The following is a 17,770-nucleotide window of genomic DNA, read 5'->3' as shown; positions in this document are numbered from 1 at the left end:
CCAACAAGCTGGTGTGGATGAAAGGTTTTGGACTGACTTCATTGGTTTAATATTGTGCCACATTACAATCTGAGCAACAGAGTGAGAACTATCTGTTGCCTGAGGCAGCCGGCCACCTCCTCTTTTCAAGTTGGTCCTAAATTATACCGCAGCTTCAGCTTTTGTATGAGCTTCACTAAAAAAAAAAATTTTTTTTAAACTGATGGGAGATTTGAGCTTGTACTGTGGTACCCTCTGCTGACTGACGTGTGCAATTACAACTTTAATAAACATCAGTCAATGTCATATTACTGTATGGCTGTAAGAGGAAATTAAAGTTGTTCTAAAAGGAACCATTCAGAGAAATATATTTGGAAATCTGAGGTTATTATGTCTCAACCGATGTCTGAGATTCGTGCAGATTAAAGCTTCCAATCAAGTTCAGGATATAACGTTCATGATTTGATTTGATTTTTTGATTTTATACACTTTATTAATCCCCGAGGGGAAATTTCTTCACTACAGCAGGGGGGCTCTCTGGGGGGATACAGCAGGGGGGCTCTCTGGGGGGAGATGCTGGAGCAGGCTGCCACGACCTTGGTGCCAGGTAACCTGACCTGAGGTGCATGTTTTTGGATGATGGGAGGAAGCCGGAGAACCCGGAGAGAACCCACGCAAGCACAGGGAGAACATACAAACTCCGCACAGAAAGGCCCAGGACCGGATTCGAACCCGGAACCTTTTTTGCTGTGAGGTGACAGTGCTAACCAACTGCACCACCGTGCCACCCTTTATTGCAATTGGCATGTTAGATCTTATAATAATTGGAATAAACCTTCAAAAACTTTGCTCATTAACTGCTCAATTTGCTGACAACAACTCTATGAATAAGAAAACCTAAAATTACCAAACAAATTTAGAACCCAAAAAGCATTCTGTAACTCAAAAACAGCACATTAAAATGTTTATTGTGTAGAGCTGTACACAAAGTACACTTAAATAAACAAGACAAGCAAATTTTCACTGCCAAGACTAATTTAAAGTCATCAGCCACAATGAGTGTCAAAGAAAATTAGTATGATGACTTTGGTTTAAACAGAAGTACTATGAAGCAGAAAATCTATACTTTCTATAAATTATCTTTTCATTTAAAAAAAAAAAAAAACAACAACAACCTGTGAGCTCTTCCCACAGTATCAAACCACCAGCATGTTGGCAGGTGGAGGCTTCAGAGGAATCTGGCCCAGAGTGAATCTCTTTGTCTTGAACTGATTCAGTTCTTCTTCAGTCAGTTTGCTCTCGGGTGAAAACAGACTGTCCTCAGACGGCCCCGCAGCAGACTCGGCTCCTGGTGCGGGCGGGGCAGCCGTTGCTCCCAATCCTCCAGTTGTCTGTCCAAAGCTATTGCTGCTTCCTGTTGTGACAGGTGCTTCAGCCCCGAAACCAAAGCTGAACCCCGAGGCCGATCCAAATCCTGCTGGTTTGTCGGTGGTTGGATCAGCGAAGGAGAAAGCCGAGGCTGAGGGTGTGGCGGAGGGTGCCGAGGAGCCAAACCCAGGAGCGGGTTGTGAAGGAGCTGCTAACGCACTACCGAAACCTGGTGCAGCTGCGGAACCAAATCCACCACTTGACGCGGCGAAGCTGAAACTGCTGGCCGGGGCTGGTGCTCCGAAGCCTGTGTGGTGAGAGAGATTCAGGGATCCTTTTAACAATCTGAGTGCACAGCCTGAAGCGCATGGTGCAATCCACTTCTGCTGGTTTAATGACGGGTGATTAAGGAAGGGCACACGGCTCTCTTGATTCATCATGGGTGTATTTTGGGTGTAACGTTAAATAAACTGATCGGAGTGTCATTCTCTCATTCCCTTTAAAATCCACCTCGGTGGAGGATTTGCAAAGTACTACAAAAGAATGCTTCTGTGCAGAGGAAACAGATCTGATGGTGCAGATTAATGTTTACGCGAATAATCTTTCAGATTGGAATTTGTATTATTTCTTAAATCATTTGCGAGTCTTTGCACTGCTGTATTTCCGTGTGTGCAACAAGCAGTGTAAGCCCGTTGTACACCCGCCTATGTAGATGCGTACTCTCTTAAAAACGCAGCCTTAAAATAACAGCAAATTACCGTACGACTGATTTAATACCAGGTTTTTAAGTGGTCAATCGCATTGCTTCACAATGCAACTGACCACACCTCATTTTAAGACCAATAGGCCCAGGAATGTTGAGATGAGTGCAAAGTACATTTACAATTTAAATTATGAGGACGCTGGATGCGAAAATGGCAACTATATTGGTCTAAAACCAGCAAAGGCACTTGTGTTGCACTTGCAGCAGCTTTATGCACGATATGAGACAGAGCCTTCCGAATACACAGCAACACGTACTGTGGATGCGTTTGCTTCACTCCTTTACTGTTACAATAAAACAATACTCTGTCTTCACCTTTGCTTCCAAAGCTGGACGTAGAGGATCCAAATCCAGTCTCTGCTGTGGAACCGAAGCCGCCTGAAGCCGCCGGAGGTGCTGAACTGTTTAACTCTGCAAGCTGCAAAGAACGCAAATGAAGAAAATATCAACACTTGCTCAGTGAAAATGAAATACAGATAGTCGTTCTGTCACACTGACTGTGTGTGTGTGTGTGTGTGTGTGTGTGTGTGTGTGTGTGTGTGTGTGCCGTGCGTGCGTGCGTGCGTGCGTGCGTGCGTGCGTGTGTGCGTGTGTGCCTTACCAATGCTACGCGAGTCGCTGGATTCATAATCTTTAGTTCCTGGACTCTGCTTTTCCATTGATTGAGCAACTGACTGATACCATTAATCTGAACACACAAAACAGAAGTGTCTTAGACTTTTACACGTTATTAAATACATGTAATTCATTGTTCAACATTTTGCGAAGCAACACGAGACTAAATTGAGATCGTGTGACAAAAACACTGGGATGTCATCATCATTATTAAACTACGTGCAGCCATTCGAAAGACCGACGCAAAATAAACCAGGATCCGTCTTTTCAGAAATTGACAAAAGGAAAAAAAAAAATCTTTTGATTTTGAGCGACGAGTGTTGCGACACTTACGTAGCCCTGCAGATCTCCTGACGCTCTTGTGGAGTAGTACTCCAGCCTGAGCTCCTCTGGAGAGAGATCAGTGAAACCTGTAGACAAGAAATCAGACACATGTTCAGGTCTAGTATCTTGAAGCCATGCTGTGACCACAAATAAAAGCATGAATATTAAAAATGTAAATCTGCTACAAACCAGATAGAGACGTCTTGGCGTTAGAATAACACGAGAAGCCCCACTGCCCTGAACTCTCCCAAATGTCCATGTCCGTCTGAATGATCTCCCTGGTTGATATACACGTGGATTCAGTACTTTTGTCACACAGAAATTCATTTTAAAGTAACACTATATATATATATATATATATATTAAAAAAATAAAAATAATTTAAAAACAGGCAAACTCACAGCTTTTTGTCATCATCTTCATCACCAGGTGTTCCTGCTCCTGCTGCTCCTCCTGCTCCTCCTCGCCCTCCCTTGTCAAAGGCGTTGGAGGAACTAAGAGTTGAAAATCTGTTTTGTGAAGAGAAACTGAATTCGGAGTTCTTCACGTTGTCTCTTCTCCGTCCAGCACCTCCTCCACCTGCACCTCCTCCTCGACCCCAGTCAGATCCTCCTCCTCCTCCTCCTCCTCGACCCCAGTCAGATCCTCCACCTCCTCCTCCTCGACCCCAGTCAGATCCTCCACCTCCTCCACCTCCTCCTCCTCGACCCCAGTCAGATCCTCCTCCTCCTCCTCCGCCTCCACCTCCTCCACGTCCCCAGTCGTCACTCCCATGGGAGAAGGATGAAGGCTGGATGTAGCCTCCTTTTTGTTGGGAAGGATTCACCCAAACTCTGTTCCCAAACCCTGGAACCAACACAAAACAAAATCAGTCGAAGCTGACAAAAAGAAGGCAAGTTTCGACCATCAGAGTCCTCCATGCTGTAATTGATGCTGCAACTTCGGTCTACTTCAAACTCCTGTCGCAGAGCGTTGTACAACCTTTTCAAGACCATTTTTTTTTTCTTTTGGCATAAAAAAAACAAAACACACAAATCCAACCGAGTTCATCTCCAGACCCTCACAGGGGGCTATTTCACTTGGTCGCCATTTTATATCCAGCGAGCTAACGCGGTCGACCACTTCACCAAACTTTACCCTCCTCGAGTTTTTGTTAAAAACATTTTTTTTTAAAAAAAAAATCAGCCTCGTGATCATTTGGAGGCTAGTTTGTGGTGCCGTTACATTTTCTTGAGTGATTCCGAGATCATTTAGTCTTTGGCATGAGTGCGTTTACATGACGTCACTACCGAGCTTTGTTTGTTTTCTGAAACTTCCTTAAAAACGAAAGTAAACAACCCGACAGGCCCGCGAGGAGGAAAGACGGTCGACTTCCGCCTGCCGTGTGATTCCTCTGGGAAGAGTTCAAGCACAAGAAAGCAGCTAAAGAAACAAAGTTTGCGTTGTTACCTCCACCTCCTCCTCTGGGCTGCTGCTGACCGGAGGAGCGGTTGTAGTTGTCGTTGTATCCTCCTCCTCCTCCTCCTCCTCCTCCTCCTCCTCTGCTTCCTCCCTTCGGGTGCTCGTTCCAACATTTGTCGCCGTAACGACAGCGGCCCTGAAGAAAGAAGTTGCACACCGTCATCTTCACCAGTCGCTGGTTGTGGAAGTTTCTTCTCGCGTCTCCCAAATGATCCCTCGATAGATATCTCGGCAATGTTTGCGGAAGTAGCTTCCGTCGGAGCTGGGTGTCGCACGAAGTGTACGTCATCACCCGCCGTCCTGCCTACAGCGACTCCGTGTGGCAGTTGAAAGTTAAGCTGTTCAGCTTTGTTTTTGTTTTTTTCCATTAGAAAACACGCAGTTCCTCCGGCGGCCACAATGGTTTCAAAACATAACTTTAATTAAAACTGCAAGCAGTGACGTACGGGCCCTCGCACTCCCGCGCGCCGTCTCCCCGACGTGCAGCGCGCGAGGGACCGCGTATACCTGCTTAAAGTTGCTATTTTTGTCTCGTTTCCGGTCTCCGGCAGGGGGCGCTGGCGAGCCGTTTGGCCACGCCCACTGTTGGACTCGGGCTCCTGCTAGTACAAAGCCAACATGTGTCAGCCCCCAGTCCTGCGTGTTCTTTAATGAGGCAATAGGAGAAGATGTCAGGCTTCAAGATATTTATTTAACAGCACCAGAATAACCAGTTTACAGAGCTCTGGGTCCAGACTATGTTTCCCTGACCGCAACAGAGTCTGTGTCAGTTCACGAAGTCTGACCTCCTGACTTTCCCTGACCCAGTCTTCTTATAGTCCAGACACCAGAAAGTCATGTGTATCAATGTGTCCTTTGTTGGTTGGAGGAGGTGGTGGTTGTCTTCCTTCACACCCTGGAGTCCTCCAGACAGCTGTCTGCTCCTGTTTATGCCTCAAAGAACAACCTGTGTGTGACCCCCACAGGTTGCCGACCCCCTCCTGTGACCTTTTGGTTTGGCACAGTACTCTCACTCTCATTCACAAACACAGCCTTTTGTCTACACCTTCATTCACAAACACAGCCTTTCATGGACACCTTCATTCACAAACACAGCCTTTTGTCTACCCCTTAGGATTAATAGTTGATAATATGACCTATATATAAGTAATATGATATGGCATACATATATGTTGTATTATTGTAAACATAACCTAGCACAGAATCGCACACCACTCGCGAAACACATCAGATGTATTGTCTCACCAAGCCGGATGTATGTCACACGTTTCATGAGGTTTCAACCATCCTTTGACCTTAAACATCAACTTCCTGTGTCACGGCGAGGCATCAAACTTTGTCACGGCGACACCCATTGACAAAGTCGAACGAATGTCTCAACATATCATCAACTACGTGTTTAGGTTATTGTGGCCCGACTTTACGTTCATGTGATCAACCAGCTCGACGTAGAACGTGAAAGTATGAAAAGTGTCATTTCCGGTGTCCACCAGGGGGCGCTATGACTCTGAGCGAATATTACCCCACAAGGGTCTTCAGGGCGGGGCTGTTATCATACCTGTGATGTTTGGAGAAGGTCGGTCCATGTACATAAGATTTAAAGCAACTCCTAGTTTCATGGCGAGACGCTCAAAATGGCCGCCTCTCACGGGCACACGCATCGATGAAAACGAATTATTTATAAAAATTTTAATCCCAAACATGTTTTCTATCCATAGAACCTAAATTCAAGTCGGTCGGACAAAATCCCTCGGAGGAGTTCGACAAAAATGGCGACTAAATTCAAAATGGTGGACTTCCTGGTGCAATGTCACTTTTTTGTGCGTCCAGGTGTGATGCACGTGTCCACCGGATTTCGTGAATTTATGTAAATGTGGCCGCCGGGGCATCTCTGTAGGGGGCGCTCTCGAGCCGTTTGGCCACGCCCACTCGCGACTCCACTAGAATGCGAAATTTTTCGCCGGGAGACAAATGTGTGAATCCACTTTCATGAGTTTTTGAATATGATAAAGCCTCCAAAAAGGCAAATCACTTTACGCAAGGAGAAGAAGAACGACGAACGACTACCAAGAACGAGAACATTTTTACGAAATACAATAGGGCTTTCGCACCGATGCTCGGGCCCTAATAATAACAGTCAACGGTGTAATTTGTCCCACCCTTGCAGGTGCAGCAAATAGTTTGAGAGATTTGGATTATTAATGGTCTGTGAACACAGAGAAAAGGTCTAATCCAGTGTCAGTGAAAACACCTGTGTGGGTGTACAATGAATGAAAGATCATAAAGTACGGTAAATACACCTTTCTACACGGCTCTGAAGTCTGGTAAAAAAAAAAAACTTAAATTAAAAGTATTATTTTTTTTAAAACAGCAAAAACTAGGCCTGACAAGCATTTTTTTTTTTTTTTTATCAAATTCAATGAATTTACAGCAAAGTGAAAGAAGCACTGAGATCACTGAAGTGTTGTAAAAATAGGACTACAGCAGGTTTCTGCCTAAAGCTTCTTCCCTCAGGCAGCATCACCCCACTCATCTCGGTTTACACACCTGATTAATTAGTCTGACAGCTACTACACAACGCCCGCTGCACCCAACATCACATATTCATGATCATGATTATGTTGACGATGTAAGACGGATGCTGTTTGGGATTTAAAAAATCTTTAAGATTTTCAACAAAAATACAATAAAAGTTTAGCATCATAATCTTTCAAAAAAAAACAAAAAAAAGCTTTATGTTTTCAGTAAGATAAAAGAGATCAACTTTGGTAGAGGGATGACAGAGGCATACATGCAAAGATTTTTTCAAATGTATAAATACCAGATAAAGTGTCTTTTTCAAACAACAATAAATATAGAAAGTGTCAGGAACTTCATAAAACCTGTCGCTCAAGTACAAATACACATAATCTGAACAGCAAACATCAATACTGCATTTTAACACAATACGAGTATTTCAAGGAATGTTGCATGCATCTTGATAAGTAAAAACACTAGTTTAACTGCAAATAGCAATACAATGCAGCGTCATTTAGAATATAAATCCTGGCAAGAATTGGCGTGTAACAGTTTTCTGCATACCCTGTAAACATATACAGGTTATTATTTGTGAACCATTGGGAATAATGTTACTAAAATCATTGAAATGTACAAAAAAAATCTGAGAAATCGGAGCAGCTTTTAGCTTGATCATTACGTTATTTCAATGATCCACGGTCACTGAATTTTCTCATTGATTGTATTCAGAGATAACTGAAACAAATTATTACTGTGAGCTCAAATTTAAGAAATAAAAATACCAAACAATAATAATTTGTAGGATAGATTCAATGTAAGGTGCCTGAATCGAGTACCAAACTCCTTGGAGCTTTTCAAACAATAAAAGGACACATCAGAGCTGCACCACAGTATCACAACTCCTCCCACAACTTACTGAAACACTGTATATATCTTCTTTTTTTTTTTTTTTTTTTTTTTACACAAAAATATTAAGTGCTTGCTTTAAATAATAAAAATATATATTGGAAAAATAATATTAAAATACTCTCAAATGTTCCGTAACAAACAAACAATATTTTAAAAAGCAAAAATACTAAAGACATAAAGATGTCTTGCAATAAACTATAGAAAGCTTATACTCAGTAAACTTTTAGACAATAAAGAAAGAAAAGGTGAGGAGACAATCCATTAAAAAAAAAAATTAAAAAAAAAAAAAAAAAGTACACATGCAGACAACACGATTACTTCAGTCCACTGCACAACAAGGAGAGCCCATGTACGCTGAGACAGAGGACCAGCGGAAGAACTCGGGCATTACTTCCTGTCTCCATCCACAGCCGCTCGGTGTCTCTCCCCAGAGTCACTTTGATGGAGCTCAGCAGCTGTTCTGCCAGTTGGAAGGCCTGGTTGTCCTGCAGCAGGACGGGAAGAGACCGCAGGAATAGAGGCTCAATGCTCTCCTTCAACCTGCACATCTGGCGAGATAGATGGACAGATAAATACAGGTGTTGTAAAGTCATGGTTTAAGATTTAAATCTTACTTTTCTTAAAGGAAAAAGTCTCCTATTTTGAAATATATGATCATATATTATAAACTCATGTATTTGCATTAAATATGGAGCTATATTTGTCAGCTTGTTGAGTTTAGCTTAGCATAGTTAGCCTCACTGAAGTTACAGACTTGAAGTTTTATTTTTAATAAGAATTGCATACGTGAGATATAGCTTCAGAGAATCTGGTACTTGGGTTTTGTGACCTGTATTTTCATAATAATGTACAGATGTGAGAGTGGTTTCAGTCTTCACAACAAGTTAAAAAAAAAAAAAAAAAACAGACACGGCAAAAGTGATTATTTGACCTTCGTTTGACACAAAATTGTATTATTTTAATAATTTTACCCTGACAGAATCAGAGAAATAAGTCAACTGTAATTTTCCACACATGTATGACAACAATCAATGCAATGATGTACAGTTGTATGATAAATGAAACAAGTTCACTAACCAGGATGTCAAAGGCCTCTAGAAAGTCAGGACGGCTCTCGCTCAGAAGACTCAGAGTTTCATCTGGCAACTCTGTAAAAACGACAAACAGAATACAAATTAAAACTGCAAGCAGTGATGTATGGGCCCTCGCACTCCAACGCGCCGCCTCCCCGAAGCCGTCTCCCTGACATGCAGTGCTTGAGGGACCGCGTATACCCGCTTAAAGTTGCTATTTTTGTCTCGTTTTCTGTCTCCAGCAGGGGGCGCTGGCGAGCCGTTTGGCCACGCCCACTCGCAAAACACATCAGATGTATTGTCTCACCAAGCCGGATGTATGTCACACGTTTCATGAGGTGCCAACCATCCTTTGACCTTAAACACCAACTTCCTGTGTCACGGCGAGACATCAAACTTTGCCGCATCGTCACGGCGACGCCCATTGACAAAGTCGAACGAATGTCTCAATATATCATCAACTACGTGTTTAGGTTATTGTGGCCCGACTTTACGTTCATGTGATCAACCAGCTCGACGTAGAATGTGAAAGTATGAAAAGTGTCATTTCCGGTGGCCAACAGGGGGCGCTGTGACTATGAGCGAATATTACCCCACAGGGGTCTTCGGGGCGGGGCTGTTATCATACCTGTGATGTTTGGAGAAGGTCGGTCCGTGTACATAAGATTTAAAGCAACTCGCAGTTTCATGGTGAGACGCTCAAAATGGCCGCCTCTCACGGGCACACACATCGATGAAAACGAATTATTTATACAATTTTTAATCCCAAACATGGACAGAAACATTGTGATGTCAGAGTAAACTTGACCTATGACCCTTCGGATATAAAATATTATCACTTCATCATTTTATCGTGTTAAGCATTTGTTTGGAAATGTTCTCATAATTAGTGCATGAATTCTGGAGTTATGGCCAAAAATGTGTTTAGTGAGGTTGCAGGGATGGTTGACGTTTTCCCCCCAAAATCTAATCAGTTCATCTTTGAGTCCAAGTGAACACTTGTGCCAAAAAAAAAAAAAAAAAATTCCCACAAGGTCTTACTGAGATATTGCGTTCACAAAATTGGGGCAATCTAAAAAAAAAACAAATAAAAAAAAACACGATGCCTCCTCTGACAGTCGCAGTGGCATAAAAACGATTTCTAGAACACAACTGTGTGTTACTGAGAGCACAGCGGGGAAAATGTTTTGATGTGGAGCTTCTTCTCACCTTCCATGGCGCTGACCAACAGGTGAGCCGCAGCAAGGAGAGCAGGGATCCCACCCTGGCTGTTTTCAGTGTGACTGTCTGAGTCTGTTTGGTCCAGGATGGCTGACACTGGTTGCTCTTCTTCCCTGAGTGTTTTGCCATCACACAACTCCTCCAGCTAACAGACAGAGAGGACAGATGAGAAGGGAAATAGAAAAAAATAAATAAATAAAGTGTTAAACTAACATTGAAGCATGACATATCTTTGCATCAATATACGCAATTTAAAAGAAATACACAGCGGTTTTAGGAGACTGTTTCTATTGGAGGAATTGTTACACAATTATCCGCATGTCCCCTTTAAAGATGAGCCAAAAACCAGAGATGGCCTGTTTTCACAGGCTGACAAGTGACCACCACATACATCTGGTGTATTGATGTATGGGTCGGGCTGCAGTGTCACTCACCACACGCTGCAGATATGACAGAGCAGGTCGGTCCCTCAGGGTCTCTTGGAGCCTCTTCATGAAGGCACATCGATTTGACTGAGGGAGCTCTGCCAGAGGAGACAGGTCCATCTCCTGTGATGCTGCGAGAAACCAGGAGATACTGCTGTTTTGTTGATGACAGACATATCCAACTGACTGCTATACCTTTGTATCGTCATAACTCCATATAAATTAGTACTACAGTTAGTTTTAATCCTAGTTTTGAACAAACTATTATCCATATTGGATAATCCTGTCCACCCTCTCCACCACCTGCTGCAGGGACAGCGGAGCACTTTCTCCAAAAGACTCCTCCAGCTCCGCTGTCACAAGGACAGATACAGGAGATCATTCCTGCCCACTGCAATAAGACTGTACAATAACTCACCTCTGGCAAAATCCATCACATAACAATAACACTGTTGACTGTGTTTCTTGGTTGTTTGTATATAATATATATATATAGATATATACTGTACTGTATATACTGTGCATTTTATATTGTATATTTATATTTTATATTTTTCTACTGCTATTTTACTGCTATTTTATTGCTTTTCTATTGTTCTATTATTATCTTATTGCTTCTGTATGCTGCTGTAGCGAAAAAAAAATTCCCCTTGGGGATTAATAAAGTAACTACCTAACCTAACCTAGTTTTTGTTACTACTTGGATGCAACAATTCACTGAATTCACACTGCTCTTTGGGAGAAAAGGGAACCTTCTTCAGTTTTATCATCTCACAAATGTGTTTCACTCATGACAGCTAAATAACTCTCAGTTCTTTCCCATTAATGACTAAATGGACAAATGTATGAATGAATAGACACAAACCATTTTTGAGTGCACTCGAAGGTACTTCCTCTGGAACCTTCTGCCCGTTGCTCTTGCCGTCTACTGTATTTAAGGAATCATCGGATGGGCAGTAATTTAGGGCCGACTCTTCCTCAAAGCCTCCTATTGAACCAGGCTGTAGGCAGATATCTGGAAATACACACAACATCATAGATAAACACACAGTGCAGCAAATACACATCACATACGACTACAGCTAACATTCCACTGGTGAAAAAAGATATAATTGCTTACGATTGTACTAAGTACAGATGTTTGCATAACCATCCTTATATTATATTATATTCCATGCAATAGTAATACCTTACCATAAGACTTAGGCACAGCGCTTTAATGTATTTTCACAGTGCCAAATAAACATGGAAAAAACTGTTCTCTCTAACGTTTTGGTGCGATTTCTTGTTGTGCTGCTGCCTCTCCTCTCTGTCTGACACACAGCAGACAGTAAATGAGAGATGAAATTAAATATAACATAAATTGAAGATGGCTCATATAAATTGAGTATATGGCAGCTGCAACAGCAGTGACAGTTTGACTTTAAAAACACGGATTCGGGCAGCCAGAGTTTCATACATCACAGAGCTAAATATGCCAGGAGATGGACTTTAAATGAAAATCATGAAGATTAGTCATTTAAAATTTGCCCACAGCACGAAAAGGGGAAACCCAACCACAATTGAGGTGAAAAGTTCCAACATAGCCCTGTTTCTTGGATTTAGTTGTATACATGGTCAGTAAGGACAAACCAAAATGAAGAATTGATTCTCTCTAGACATTTTGTTTACAACACACACACATACACTCACTATAAAGTCCATTTTTTTTAATCTCCAGTTCCAAGATGCTGTATGCAATAACTGTACCAGAGGGGATCTCCAAGGAAACATCACTGTCCACCTCAATGTTGTTGCTGTCGTTCACACACACCTGAGAATACATGTACACACACACGTAGGTTCCATTACTGGGGAGTTGAAAATGGGATATATCACAAGAACAGATATATCTGATCAGCATGGCATCTTAGAATCCATTTCTTTTTAAAAAGACACTTCAACCACACCCACCTTAACAGAGTGCCCCAGCATGCCCAGCAGCCCGAGCACCCCCTGAAAGCTAAACTGCTCCTTCTTTTTCTGCGCGACGGAGCAGGAGTTGGTGGTGAAGATCCTCTCCTTCACCACTGCCAACACCTCCGCCCGCTTCTCCAGCTGCTGCACCAGCACATGCTGCATGTCCACTAATCTGATGACAAGAGAAGCTAGTCGTAATGCTTTGAAACAGACAGCCGATCACAAGACACATGATCTGACCCAGTATAGTGTAAAATGAAACTCTGGATGTCGTGTTTAGTGTTCATGGCATCAACAGTGAAGTCATCCTCCTCGTCACCTACTGCTAACAAGCTGCAAACAGTAGAAACAGGAATTATTTAACACCTGTTGCTGGAGTCATGTAACAGCTTCTTCACTTCTAGTTCCTCTTTCTTCAGCTGGCCAAAAGATGATTTGAGTTTGAAAGAGCCCCGCCCTTCCAGCGCGACACTGAAAGGGCCAGCTTCGGTCTCCAGCTTCCCGGAGAGTTTGTCTCCAAATGTCCCCTTGTAGGTCAGGAATTCTGTCTCAGTCACTTCTGAATGAACATATGGTGTAACCCAAAACATGGATGTGTTAGAAGTTCTTCATGCACAGAAAACATGTCTAATTTGTGAAAAATGTATCTCACAAAACCTTAGCTACCTTAGAAATTAGATTATATATTCATATAAACTCACAAATTTGAAAAATAAAATTTACAGACTGTTTTTTTTCTGCATGTGTACACCTACATACCAGGTCTGAGCACCTTGTCACCCAGCAACAAGTCGCTGAGGGTGAAATCTGTCGGTTGGTACTTGGGTCTCTGCCAGATCCAGATGCGGTTGCGCTTGACGACGAGTGCCATGGGAACCAGTTTGTGCGAGTCATTTACCCGGGTCACGTGGATGAGGCTTCCTTCTGGGTCAATCTGACGGACGAAGTTGGCAGTGGCCTTGGAAAACATGGCCTCAGCGGACGAGGACGGCAGACAGCTGGAAGAGACAGACTGTTGAGGCTTTAATTTGAGCTTATTTTGTCGACTGGAAGGCACTGAGAGGAAAGACGAGAAACCTGATGTGCTTACTGAACCACTAAGGGTGATTTCCAGTTGGTATTCTCCCCAGTTTTCCCCTCTCTGAAAAGCTTACATAAGACTGAGAGGTGCCAATAACGCTAAACAGGCTCCATGTGTGTGTTTGTGTGTCGCAGGTAACCCTAAAGTTTTCTGTGCCATGCGTACCGTATTCAATGACTCAGTAGGCATGAAGGAAGTCCCCTGCATGTTACGATATTAGTGTGAACACAAACATGCAAACAAACACTCACTCTGGTTGACTAATTCTGCAGGCTCATAGCTTAAATATTTAAAGTAATCAGGCGTGAGGGGGATTTGTGATGACTGGAGGAGGAAAAAAGAGCAGCAGAGAGTTGGAGCTGTATCATTGGAGGTTTGGAGGAATGTTTGAGTTAAACAGAAGTACAGAACGTTGGCTGGTGGACAGCTAAAGAAACCAGTTCGGGTGAAAAAAAAGTGAAACCGGAGAGAGCTCAGACCTCTGAAACATCTCCGAATTAAATCCAGACCATCCTCTTCCCGTACGTAACGAGGAGACAAACTCCCCAAGACTTGACATGGTTTCAGTGTGTTGAGTCATTCGGGTAAATTATTAAGGAGTTGTTGTAATGTTACATGGTTACCTTTCTCTAACCTCAAATTTGAATACCGAAAGCTCAAGTCTACTGTTTGTAAATGTTGATTGTCTCTTTTGTTTAGTGTGATCAGAACCAAGGAAACAAGGAGGGGGGAAAAAGAGGTATAACTATTCAACATGTGAGAAAAGTTATTTACCAGACATACACACGGTTAAGGTGACCTACAATAACAATTCTCTATAGGTTTGGCCCATGTAAACTCATGGGTAGTAGTCTGTGTTTGGGTTTGAAAGAAATAGCCTATAACTTCAGTTGCTAGAAAACAAATAATCAGCACATAACCAATACTTTAATAAAAGTATTAACAATGTTTACCAATAAAAAAATAAATTCATCAGTTTTATACTGTCTTGAAGCATTTTAGACACATCAATGTCCCTTTGTCAATATAAACATTTGCAATAGAAATTTTCCATATTTCCACACGCACGCAAACACACACGTGTGCTAGTGCGCGTGTGTATTTCTCGGCAGCCCACTTGGACCCGCCTGGCTGCGTGAGATCAACTGCGCAGGACCCTCATACGCATGACTTGGATTAGAAACATAATTTCAAAGGTGGAATAGATCTTTAGTACTTCAGTAAACGTGCCAATATACTGAGATGTTGAAATAAAATGTGATTGATAATGTTGTACTTTAAAAGTTTGTTAGCTATATTATTCCTTGTGTCAAATCTTCATAAACGTCAAAAAAAAAAAAAATAACGTCCTGACCACTGAATAATAACACACCCACCACGCTCATTAGCTCGAGTAACTTTACGGACACCAGAGGCATTTTACTGATTTGCTGTCTCCCAGAAACACAGATAAATGACTCTCTTATAGATAAATAAATTAACTGCTCACCTCAAATTAGCGTAAAAGAGTCTACAAGTTGACGTTGCCTCGCACCATCAAAGTTGCTGCGCGTCCAGCTGTCACTCCAGGGATGTCACCGCTGATGCCATGCGTAAAAGCGGAGCGAAATATCCAGACGCGGACAAAAACTAGTGCTCTGGGTTTAACAGTGATATGTCGCCCGCAATTTGATTGCAAACACCTTTTTTATGCGGTCTGCAGAGCGACGGGAATAGAGAGGCGAATCACTGACAAGCAGCACTGGTCGGTCAGAGGTGTACTTCAGTGTTGGGAGAGGGACTGACTGAGTTACCAACCTCACAGACAGCGGAGGTTAAAGATTGCTTCCTCCTCCTCCTCCCACTCTCCCTGGACTTAATTATGATCATGTGGACTGACTGGTATTTGTTTGTTTGTGTGTGTGTGTGTGTGTGTGTGTGTGTTTTCAGGACATGAGCAGACTTGCCCGCTTAATGTTTTCGGTTTTTTTAAACGGTACATTTCGAGTGGAAATGTCTGCGAATGTCTGTTCATTCAAACCATTTTGCAGAAAGGTGCTGGATGGTTTGTTAGAGGGTGTGATTTCCACCACATCCTGTCAAAGCAGGACCATTACCTGTGCAGTTCAAAGGGAGGCAAAGTATCAAAAACCTCATTTGGAAAATATATTTCAGTTCTGAAATGGGAGGAATCCGTTTATGTCAAGGTCATATTCTGAAGAAGACTGGGTAAGACTGAACCTGTCTGAACCTGAAGTGGTGTGAAGAAGGCTGACATGTCAACTTAATTAGTCTTTATGAATATCATTAAGTTTCACTCTTTCAATTATGTCACTTTTAATGCAATGACAACCTGGCATTAACGAGGACAACCTGTCATGGAGGCATGACCCTTACCTACCAATCCTAATTTGTACAGCTGTAGCAGAGGTCAAGGATAATATTCATGACACTAAAGATTAGGGTTAGACAGTAGTTTCATCAGCTTTGAATTACAAGCGACCTCATTGACCAAATAACACATGACGACAACAGTCATAAGCACTCACAAAGACTCCCTCACGTTCAGGTGTCATGTCAGTCTGAAGCATCTTTAAGTTAACCGTTACAGAAGAATGTGTGTACGTGAGGGTGGGTGGGTGCACTTTGTTTTTGACATGCTTGCCAGGGGTGATAAGTCGTGACTCTTTGAAGGCTGACGGGGAGTTGTCACTCAGCTGTAGAGATAGTGGCCCTCTGTCCCCTGATGTATAGAAAGACCCAAATGCACATAAACAGTCGTAGCAGGTCCAAGTCTGCCGACAGCTCTCTGACCACTGTGGAAGAAATATTCACAGGTTTTACATGATATATTACTAAAACTGTACAATTAAAGTGTCTAAAATAGAAGTACTGATTATGCAGAATGACCACTTTCAGACAGTTATTATTTATCTATCAATGCAAATTGAAATTTCTCGCTGGTTAAAACTAATTTTGATATACTGTGTGATCTTTAAATGTTTATACTATGCTTTTTATCACAGGATGGCCATTTGCTCTGTGTTTGGGTCAAATTGTAAAGTGAACTAAAAGTAACTACATACAAGTATAAAGCAGCATGAAATGTAAAAAAATGTCAATTGTACTTAAGTATATTACTTGTCAAATAAATGTAAAGTTATATATCATACATTTTGGAAATCAAGGTCAAACCCAAACTTACCTCACTATAGCTTCATGGTGCACTCAAAGACTTCACTCTTCTGCTGAGGTGTGCAGTAACAAAGCTAGGATGCATAAATCCTTCAGTTACCAACATGCAACTCCCTTTATTTTGCTTTTTAAATCATATAACGACCAAACCAGATTATTCATACTCAAACAGCTAATCTGCTAATTTTGGATGGATTTTAATAGCTAATTTTATATTCTAAATCTAGTGATTTTCCTTTTTTTCTTTCTATTGTGTTTTTAAGTATTTCAATCATTTCTTTGTTTATTCTCTATTTTAGAAGAAGTGGAAAACATCAAATCCAGAGAGAAATGAAGAGCTCAGAAACACAGGGCAGGAGAAACATAAGAAAACCCAAAGTTATAAATCAAGCAGTGGCAATGCTGACAAAGATGAAAAAAAACAACCAAAAAAAACACAGTCATATTTGGGCCAATATGTCAGTGAACAGGTGTTGAATTTAATTATGTGGTGTTAAAAAGGTCTCTGAACCAGAAACATGTTTAAAATCAGTAAACACAGGTGTTATTCGTGTGGCTTTAGTAGCAGAAATGCTTCCTGATTGGGTTTAGAAATAAATATATAATAAATGAAACAGCTGAAAGATTTTCAAAATAAAGTACCAAAGGACAATGTTACAGTTTGAAAGTGGCTGCTGTCGTGATAAACCTACAGAGGATTTATCTGCTCTCCTTTATACAGCTTTATAGAGTTTTGCAGTGAGTATCCTCCCGTTGTTCTGCTATTAGTTGGACATTTTACTCACTGCTTTCCTAACAGTATTCCCTGTAGCAGCAGGCAGGTGTTTGCAGCAAGAAAGCTAAAAAAAAAATTTTTTTAAAAAAAAGCCACTGTTCACTACCTGCTCAGCACTTAGCAGCA

General features: G+C 41.9%; 2 protein-coding genes across 3 annotated transcripts; both read right to left on the bottom strand.

Moving 5' to 3' along the window:
- Positions 1–929: 929 nt before the first annotated feature.
- On the bottom strand, positions 930–4,789 carry nup42 (nucleoporin 42). 2 transcript variants are annotated; one of them, XM_069698961.1, is made up of 8 exons: positions 4,499–4,789; positions 3,743–3,895; positions 3,451–3,661; positions 3,239–3,327; positions 3,059–3,135; positions 2,712–2,798; positions 2,426–2,528; positions 930–1,654 (listed from the first exon to the last, which is right to left on the bottom strand). In XM_069698961.1, the coding sequence occupies exons 1-8, from the start codon at positions 4,671–4,673 to the stop codon at positions 1,176–1,178; spliced, it is 1,374 nt and encodes a 457-aa protein (XP_069555062.1). In that variant the 5' UTR covers positions 4,674–4,789; the 3' UTR covers positions 930–1,175. The 2 variants fall into 2 exon arrangements, with proteins under 2 accessions (XP_069555062.1, XP_069555055.1); XM_069698954.1 differs by having other exon boundaries at positions 3,451–3,895.
- Positions 4,790–7,223: 2,434 nt separating this feature from the next.
- LOC138621345 (gasdermin-E-like) lies at positions 7,224–15,450 on the bottom strand. The gene is made up of 10 exons (XM_069699338.1): positions 15,185–15,450; positions 13,374–13,626; positions 12,981–13,173; positions 12,609–12,786; positions 12,348–12,468; positions 11,521–11,670; positions 10,665–10,786; positions 10,219–10,375; positions 9,014–9,084; positions 7,224–8,484 (listed from the first exon to the last, which is right to left on the bottom strand). Exons 2-10 carry the CDS (start codon positions 13,582–13,584, stop codon positions 8,251–8,253), a joined length of 1,437 nt encoding a protein of 478 aa, XP_069555439.1. The 5' UTR covers positions 13,585–13,626; positions 15,185–15,450; the 3' UTR covers positions 7,224–8,250.
- Positions 15,451–17,770: the final 2,320 nt, after the last annotated feature.

This window comes from Brachyistius frenatus, unplaced genomic scaffold (genome assembly GCF_029030835.1).
Source record: "Brachyistius frenatus isolate BFR_SWC_R1_liver_20210118 unplaced genomic scaffold, ASM2903083v1 Contig_2, whole genome shotgun sequence".
Classification (NCBI taxonomy): Eukaryota; Metazoa; Chordata; class Actinopteri; family Embiotocidae; genus Brachyistius; species Brachyistius frenatus.
The sequence above is the reverse complement of the archived record's forward strand: the minus strand, read 5'-3'. Positions and strand labels throughout refer to the sequence as shown.

Bases quoted from the DNA above. Each gene is read 5' to 3' on its own strand.
- nup42 (XM_069698954.1), bottom strand. From the start codon at position 4,673: ATGACGGTGTGCAACTTCTTTCTTCAGGGCCGCTGTCGTTACGGCGAC. The intron at 3,328-3,450 runs GTGAGTTTGCCT...TATATCAACCAG, and splicing joins GAAGATGATGACAAAAAGCT to GGAGATCATTCAGACGGACA. The intron at 3,136-3,238 runs GTTTGTAGCAGA...TCTTGTCTACAG, and splicing joins CGCCAAGACGTCTCTATCTG to GTTTCACTGATCTCTCTCCA.
- LOC138621345 (XM_069699338.1), bottom strand. From the start codon at position 13,584: ATGTTTTCCAAGGCCACTGCCAACTTCGTCCGTCAGATTGACCCAGAA. The intron at 12,787-12,980 runs GTGTTAAATAAT...TCTTGTCATCAG, and splicing joins TTACATGACTCCAGCAACAG to ATTAGTGGACATGCAGCATG. The intron at 12,469-12,608 runs GTGGGTGTGGTT...ATGTATTCTCAG, and splicing joins TGCTGGGGCACTCTGTTAAG to GTGTGTGTGAACGACAGCAA.